Source organism: Diabrotica undecimpunctata, chromosome 11 (genome assembly GCF_040954645.1).
Source record: "Diabrotica undecimpunctata isolate CICGRU chromosome 11, icDiaUnde3, whole genome shotgun sequence".
NCBI lineage: Eukaryota > Metazoa > Arthropoda > Insecta > Coleoptera > Chrysomelidae > Diabrotica > Diabrotica undecimpunctata.
Window position 1 is genome coordinate 3,410,761 of NC_092813.1, and position 8,800 is coordinate 3,419,560.

The 8,800-nt window shown below is 36.5% G+C and overlaps 3 protein-coding genes across 3 annotated transcripts; all 3 read right to left on the bottom strand.

The window, feature by feature from the left end:
• Window positions 1-2,132: 2,132 nt before the first annotated feature.
• Window positions 2,133-3,314, bottom strand: LOC140452592 (uncharacterized). The gene has a single exon (XM_072546910.1). The coding sequence runs from the start codon at window positions 3,312-3,314 to the stop codon at window positions 2,133-2,135; it is 1,182 nt and encodes a 393-aa protein (XP_072403011.1).
• A 56-nt stretch (window positions 3,315-3,370) lies between these two features.
• Window positions 3,371-4,015, bottom strand: LOC140452593 (uncharacterized). Its single transcript, XM_072546911.1, has one exon. It carries the CDS (start codon window positions 4,013-4,015, stop codon window positions 3,371-3,373), a length of 645 nt encoding a protein of 214 aa, XP_072403012.1.
• Window positions 4,016-4,996: 981 nt separating this feature from the next.
• On the bottom strand, window positions 4,997-8,189 carry LOC140452594 (uncharacterized). The gene is made up of 2 exons (XM_072546912.1): window positions 8,046-8,189; window positions 4,997-6,316 (listed from the first exon to the last, which is right to left on the bottom strand). Exons 1-2 carry the CDS (start codon window positions 8,187-8,189, stop codon window positions 4,997-4,999), a joined length of 1,464 nt encoding a protein of 487 aa, XP_072403013.1.
• Window positions 8,190-8,800: the final 611 nt, after the last annotated feature.

Below are 8,800 nucleotides of genomic sequence, written 5' to 3' on the forward strand. Positions count from 1 at the left end.
AGTTTATTACGAAGCAAAAATCAACGAAACTACTGTGTCACTTGCAGGACCGTCTCCCCCATCAGATTATTTTAAACACAAAACAAAATTTATTTTAAATATCTCAGTTTACTGTAAAATTATATTTTTATTGAAAAGTTGAAAAATAGTTACAAACAGTAGGGGCCTCTGACTAGTTCATAGTCTGTTTTCCGATTAGTAGTTGAGGTTAAAAAAGTAGAAAAAGTATTAATTTGCACAGAATTCCTATGCAGTGTTCCCATTTAACCTTCAAATAGTATGTCGTTAATGGCCTTTTTCGCAAAAATTTTTTGCGATGCGTCATTTTTTCAAATTCTACTGCCCAAGCAGAAGCAATTTTCTCATAATCAGTTGATGGTTTTTCAAGGTGTTTAAGGGCTAAAGCTGTTAATTGTTTGGACTTATCAAGTTTTCTTGCCTTCGTTTTTGGTAATCCCTCCTATGTGCACTGCCGTAAAAAAAACATTTATTAAATTTTTGTTTAGTAGTAATAAGTTTGTATATTAACAATTTAACTTGTAATTGTAGTTGCCAACAACAGAAGCTGAATGGAAAGCTATTGCCAATCGATTTAATGTTCAATGGAATTTTCCTAATTGTCTAGGAGCTGTAGATGGAAAGCACGTGGCAATTAAAAAACCTCCACATACAGTCTCATATTATTACAATTACAAAAAGTTTTTTAGTATTGTAATGATGGCAGTTGTAAATAGCAATTACGAATTTATTATGGTAGATGCAGGAATTAATAGACGAATATCAGACGGAGGTGTTTTGAATTATACTGCATTTGGAAAAGCATTATCAGATAATTCACTTAAAATCCCAGAACCTGATCTGTTGCCAAATAGTCAAAAGATACTACCCTTTGTCTTTGTTGGAGATGACGCTTTTGCACTGACAGAAAATTTCATGAAACCTTACAGCCAAACAGGATTAACGATGGAAAAAAGAATTTTTACTTATCGACTTAGTTGTGTCCGTCACATTGTGGAAAATGCATTTGGAATATTAGTATCAAAATTCGGTGTATTTCAACGACCTATTGCATTATTGCCTAAGAAAGCTCAAATCATTGTCTTATCATGTTGCTATTTACACAATTATTTAAGAAGAAACCAATCTCAGTCATACATCTACAATAATTCTGTGGATGTAGAAGATTTTGAATCAGGAAATATTGTTAAAGCAACTTGGAGAACAACTGGACAATCAATATCACTTTATACAACTCATGCCAGAAATTCAGCCACTGTAGCAAAAAGTGTCAGAGATAATTATTGTGATTTTTTTAATAACGAGGGACAGGTTTTGAAGAAAAAACTATGGGGTTGAAACACTTTTATTACGTATATTTTGATTACAATCGTTAAAAAGATGACTAATACAAAATATCGACCGACTTGGTCGAGTGTTGATGGCGAAGTGAGTCTTTCGCGCCAAAGCCGGTTTCTGCTTTACCGGGCAAAACACAAAGCGTTACCGTTAGTGGCGCGTATGTTTAAATAGAAATAAAAATGAATATATCACCACTGTGATAAATAATATTTAAAATAAATATAAATGCGAAACGGAACAGGCCGCCCGCCTTGAAAGGCCAAAGTCTTTCAAAATAATACAACAACTTAACAATTTCAAAAATGACCAAAATTTTTCAAAAGTCTAGCACTATTCACTGCATGGTAGAGGGCAGATGACAGATACTGCTCTCTTAATGATACCTCTCGTCGTCTTTATGGACACCACCCTGGAAACTCCGTCTGGACCTGGATGCAGCTCGACTACACGTCCCAACTGCCTAATTAGAGAAGGCAAGTTCTTTTCCTTGATAAGAACTAGTGTGCCAATATTAATGTCTTTGGAAACTTGTTTCCATTTTTTCCGCTGCTGCAGCTCTCCTATGAACTCCTTAGACCACCTTGACCAAATGTGCTGCACCATTTTTTGAAGGCGCTGGAAGTGGTTCAATCTATTTTCGTTTATTGACATCAAATCAGGTTCAGAAATGGCTGTCAAAGGCCTTCCAATCAGAAAATGAGCCGGAGTCAAAGGACAAAGGTCATTGGGGTCTGATGAAAGGGCAGATATAGGACGACTATTAAGGACAGATTCTACTTCTGTATTGTACAGAATTCCTCATACGTGAGGTGAGCATTGCCGACGACGCGTTTTAAATGCGATTTCATTGACTTAACGCCGGCCTCCCAAAGGCCACCGAAGTGCGGCGATTGTGGAGGTATGAAGTGCCATTCAATACTTTCGATTATTGAATGGTCTTGAATCTCACGCTTATTAGTCTTAATAAAATCATAAAACTCTTTTAGTTCACGATAAGCACCCTGAAAGTTGGTTCCATTATCAGAGTATATCTTAAGAGGCTTTCCTCTTCTGCTTACAAAGCGCTTAAAGGCTGCTATAAATGAATGAGTAGGTAAATCAGATACCAGTTCTAAATGAACAGCACGAGTTGTGAAACACACGAATAAGGCTACATATGCCTTTAAAAGTTTGCATCCACGCCCCTTTCGATCCTTGACTAAAAAATAACCTGCGTAATCTACGCCTGTGATATAAAAAGGAGGGGATGGGTCAACACGATCCTTCGGTAAATCACCCATAATTGGAGACAGATTTTTAGGTGGACTTGCACGACAACACCTAATACATTTATGGACGATACGCTTGGCTGAATTTTTACCATGAATAGGCCAAAATTCATTTCGAATTGTAGATAAAAGAAGAAGAGGACCTGCATGACAGAGTTTAACGTGCAGGTCTAAAAGAATTAAGTCAGTAAAATAATTATTAGATGGTAGCAAAATCGGATGTCTTTTCTCAAAAGAATACGATGAATTTTTTAATCTACCACCAACACAAAGTATTCGATTTGAATCGAGAAATGGTTGCAACGAAATGAGTTTTCCTTTTGGGCTTATAGGCCTCTTTTTTGTCAAATTGCGTATTTCTTCCGAGAAACATTCATTCTGAACTATCCTTACTAGGTAAAACATAGCGGTTGAAATCTCCTGAGAAGTTAAAGCACCTGAAGCTCTCTCATGAAGGGAAGACTTGGATATTTTGCAATTATTAATGAATCTCAGAATGTAAGCAGTACATCTCTTTAACTTAATCAAACTAGAGAATTGCTTTATTAATGAAAAGTCTAATGTGGCAGACAAAGTAATGACCTCGGCAGTCTTTAACTCCGGAATGTCATCTGGAAGAGAAAATTGTGTAGGATAATCATTTGATTTAAGCCAGGAAGGTCCATGCCACCATAAGTCAGAAGACATGAGTAATAGGGGACTAATTCCACGAGAAGCAAGATCAGCAGGATTATCCTTCGAAACTACGTGGTGCCAACTTTTCCTTTCTGAATCTCAGCGACACGATTTCCTACAAACGTCTTTAATAGTTTTGACTGTGTGCGTATCCATGCCAGAGTGATAGTAGAATCAGACCAATGAAATACTTTATCGAAATTGATATCTGAGGACTTGATTACCCTTTCAGACAAACGAGCAAGTAACAATGCGCCGCACAATTCCAAACGAGGTATACTAATCACCTTAAGGGGTGCAACCTTGGATTTTGCGCATAACAGACGAACCAAAACATGTCCATCAGAATCAACACTCTTAACATAGATTGCAGCACCATATGCCTTGTTGCTGGCATCAGAAAAACCATGTAGCTCACAAGAGATTGAATCCTTTAATTTTACGTACCAAGGTATTTCGATATTATTTAATCTAAGTAATTTCTTCTTAAAATGCTGCCACTGCGTAAAAATGATTTGAGGAACAGATTCATCCCAGCCTTGCTTTTCTTGCCAAAGAATTTGCATTATAATCTTGGCCGTAATTGTGCAAGCGCTAAGCAGCCCAAGAGGATCATAGATCTGAGCAATACGAGAAAGAATTATTCTCTTCGTTACCTTATTAGGATTAGGTAAATCAGCTACCTTATATCTTAGTGTGTCCGAATCACACATCTAATTTAGGCCAAGTACCTATACCTTTTCCTCTCCACCGAATGATTTTAGATTTGATAGACACTTGGAACTTTGAATTTTATTAAGTACTACCGGATCATTCGATACCCACTTCCTCAACTCAAGACATCCGCTGTTTAAGATATTGTTGATATCCTTGCATACATTTGACAATGACTCTGCGCAATCTCCACCTGTCAGAAGATCATCAACATAGAAATCTCGCAAATATTGATGATCTTGGAAGCAGTAGGGTGAAGATCTTTATTCTCGGATGCTAACTGAAATAAGCAACGAATGACCTGAAACGAAGCTGAAGCTGTTCCATATGTGACCGTATTTAGCTGATATGTGCTCAGAGTATCAGAAGGAGAAGAACGCCAGAAAATTTGCTGAAGTGCTCGTTGTTCAGGATCCACGAGCACCTGACGATACATTTTTGTAATATCAGCAGAAACAACAAATGCATATTGTCGAAAACGCAATAAAATTACGAATAGATCGTCCTGAATGGTAGGACCCCAAATTTGAATGTCATTTATTGATAGACCAGAAAAAGATGGAAAGGAACCGTCGAACACCACACGAAGCTTTGTGGTGAGACTGTTATCCTTTAAGACCCCGTGATGGGGAAGATAATACGAAAAGCTCTGTTGACTATCATCAACCTTGAACATGTGACCAAGTTGTATGTATTCTTCCATAAATTCGGTATACATCCTTTTTAGGGCGTCATTTTTATGAAGTTTTTTCTCCAAGTTGAGAAAACGTTTTGATGCCTGTCGCTTTGAATCACCTATATTTGCAATGGAGCCCCTCAGAGGTATATTGGTGATAAAGCGACCTTCGTCATTTCTCTTCACCGTTGAGGAGAAGTGTTTTTCGCATATTAAGTTTTCCTCGGAAAGTACAGGTTTCGTGTACTTTTCGAGTTCCCAGAATTTTTGTAACTGAACATTTAAGTCAGAACTTGAATCATTTCTACTGAAGTTGCAATATGAAACTGCTTCCCTTGTCATTAAACTGACCGGAAACTATCCAACCGAACCTTGTTTTCTGCATGACTGGAGCAGAAGGACCTAAACTGAATTGTCCCACACACAAGATTTTCCAGAAAGTATCAACACCTATCAGAATGTCGATTTTTGAAGCAACATGAAAATCTGGATCTGCTAGTCTTAAATGACGTGGAATATCTAAGTTTCCAATGTCGAAACTATATGCTGGAATTCTATCGCAGATACTATTGACTACGAGACATGAAAGAGATGTAGAAAACGAAGACTGCCTTGACTGAATCTTCGCTGTGCACTTAGATCGAATGTTTGAGACTGCATGACCTATCCCTACAATAGAGATATTTACCTCGGACCTTGATAGCGCTAGCTTATCAGCTAATTCTCTCGTTATGAGATTTGATTGAGAGCCACAATCAAGAAAAGCCCTGCATTGATGAACCCTACCGATTTTATCGAATATTTGAACGACAGCTGTAGACAAAATTGATTGAGCTACATTCGAGTGAGCTGAAAGAGACACTTGGTGTTCAGGTTCAGACTCCACCCGCTGATTAGTATCGGTAGTGTGAACGGATTGTTTATCTAAATGCAACAAACTATGGTGTTTTGCCTTACATTTTTTACACGCTCCATATTTGCAGTTGGAGCTAAAATGGCCAGAATAAAGGCAATTTGTACAAAGTTTTGAATCCCTAGCGTGTTTGATTCGCTCTTGGGTCGAAGCCCCCAAGAATTTAGCGCAGTTATATATTTTATGATCTTCTTTGCAGAACGTACATGCTTTTCTATTGAACGAGAGAAAAGATTGCGACTGCCTTGAGAATTTGGACTGCCTGTCCGATTTATACGTAACTTTCGATACTTCTAGCTTCTCTAGAAGATCAGCTTTGCCTTTCAAGAATGCGATCATATCTTCAAAGGTAGGAAGATCACTTCCGGATCTATATGATTCCCATTCCCTCGCAGTGAGGGCATCTAACTTGCTTGCTATCATGAATATTAACAGAGTGTCCCAAGAATGGACAGGCTGCTGAAGAGATTCTAGCGAACGCAAGTTTTTCGAAACATTGTCAATTAGTTGACGAAGATGAGTAGAAGATTCTTTTGGAATGGGTTGCAAATCAAATAAGGCCTTTGTATAACTGTAGATCAAAAGACGCGTGTTTGCAAACCTTTCGCATAGTAAGTTCCATGCTATATCATAATTCGCGGCCGAAATCTCTAATGAGCTGATAACCTGTTCAGCTTCTCCACCTAGAGATGCCCGAAGATAATGGAACTTCTGAATTGAATTGATCGAAGGATTTTTATGAATTAGACTATCATAGGTATCATGATACTCAAGCCACCCCCCGTATGACCCTTTGAAATGAGGCAACTCAATAGTTGGGAGCTTTATTTGAGAGTTAAGTGGACTGTATTAATTTGCTCTACATTTGTTAAATGAGTGCTACCTAAGTTCAAAGAAAATGATTCTACGGGACGATTGTTACATTCAGGCTTATTTAAAATCGAATTTATTAATGCTTCTGCTTGTGATACAAGCGAATAATACAAATCTGAAAAGCTTTCCCTATTAACAAAATCCACAAGGAAAATAATTCCTGCAGCTGGCTGTATACCACGTATAACAAAAGAGGTTAGTCTTTGTATGTGGGTATATTTTATAAAATAAAATATACCCACATACAAAGACTAACCTCCTTTCCCTATTGTCTAATTCCTCAAAAACATTCTTCGAAATGTTTTCTATTTCGTATTGAATTTTTTCGAATTCATTTATAATAGGCTGTATATCTGCTAACCTGGTTTCTACCTCAATAACTAAATTGTCAGATTGTTTTTCAATCTGTTTATTAAGACATTTTTTGAATATTGTCAATCGTGATTTGAGTATACCCCTTTTTTTGTTTAAATCTTTTAGAGACATAATAAAATATTTTTTAATAATACTCGAAGTTTATTTTACGATGAAAAGATTTAAAATGTTTACCAGTATACTAATGAAATAATGAAATCGCAATTATAAGAAAAGGTTTTACCTGTCGTTATGAATAAGCAATAAAATTGTACAAAATGTTGAAAATTCTATTTTTTATCTAACTGCAAGTAAAACCGCATAAATTATATAGGGTTCGTTACCTGAAATGTAAGTAAGGCAATAAAAGGTTTTACTCGGCGATAAAAAATCAAGTATATGAAATGAATAGTTGTTTTGTTTCGAAGCAAGACAGGTTTTTGTACCTTTTAACGAAATATTTGAGTAATAAAATGAGTTTAACCAAATAAACAGGTTTTTATAATTGACCCTAGTTAAACGACATTTAACTCCACGCAAGTAGAAAGAATATATGAAATAGAGATGGGAAAGGCTCACTTACTTTGATTAGGCGTGCTGTTGACCAGATGAAGTTCTATCCACGCACTAGATGAAAGACTACAGATGCTTTCTGCTACGGTGCTGGATGTAATGTTGGGTGGACTGCTAGCAGCTTGAATTGTAGCTCTACAGGAACCGCTCGAAGGTTGTAATCGTTACTTGTAACGGTTACTTGTAACCACTTGACTCCGCCCTCACGAACAGAAGAGGACGACTTGCCGGCTAGTTAACTAAATTTAGATTGAATCAAACTGCACAAATGTCTTTGATAACCACTGATATATACAACTCGAATGGACCATGAAGAAAAAACTATGGGGTTGAAACACTTTTATTACGTATATTTTGATTACAATCGTTAAAAAGCCGACTAATACAAAATATCGACCGACTTGGTCGAGTGTTGATGGCGAAGTGAGTCTTTCGCGCCAAAGCCGGTTTCTGCTTTAGCGGGCAAAACACAAAGCGTTACCGTTAGTGGCGCGTATGTTTAAATAGAAATAAAAACGAATATATCACCACTGTGATAAATAATATTTAAAATAAATATAAATGCGAAACGGAACAGGTTTCATGGCAACATAAATTTGCTTAAAATGTAAACTTGAATTATTAAACTTTATATGCTTACATTGATTTTTAAAACAGTTTTTGAATTATCACTGTCCACATCGTTTATATTATTATCTGCTTCTTCCTTATCATTATTCCCTTCCTGTATAGTACTTTGTGAAGCACTAGGTTCGTCCTGACCCACGAGAAACTGCATTACCATAATGTTGGTTAAATTACATTGTCTGTCTCTGCACCACTTGTTTTAGAGTCCCTTATACGACGCAATTCTTTTCTAAAGTTAGTACGCAACGAAACTGCAACTTATCAGCATCTGGATAATATTCTCTATATTTTTGGAGCAATTGATACTACTGTTCTTTTTTTTTATTTTATTACTCTAATCTTTACTCTTGACATTCCACAAAGCCAGTAACGACCGATACACATCGATGCACTCTATAATCTATAATAAACTTTCTTTCTGCCCATTTTTCCTTTGCGGACATATTTTTTGCCGTACCGCGATGTTTACAACAAGAGTGTTAAAACGAAACTGAACCAACATTGCGCAATATTACTCACAGACGCCGCAATATTTACAATATGCTCAATAAAAATGAAAGTCATGTTGATTGACACAATATATTGCTCAATCATTCAATGTGACCAACAGACGATCAATATATTGTACAATATAAATTATTGTCCAATATATTGACCATAATATTAACCATCTAGGGGCCGCTTTATACTGAATTTTATCTTTAACACTTCCATTCAGCATAATTTTTTCTTGTTACTTTTACATATTGCAATTATACCTGGTCACTA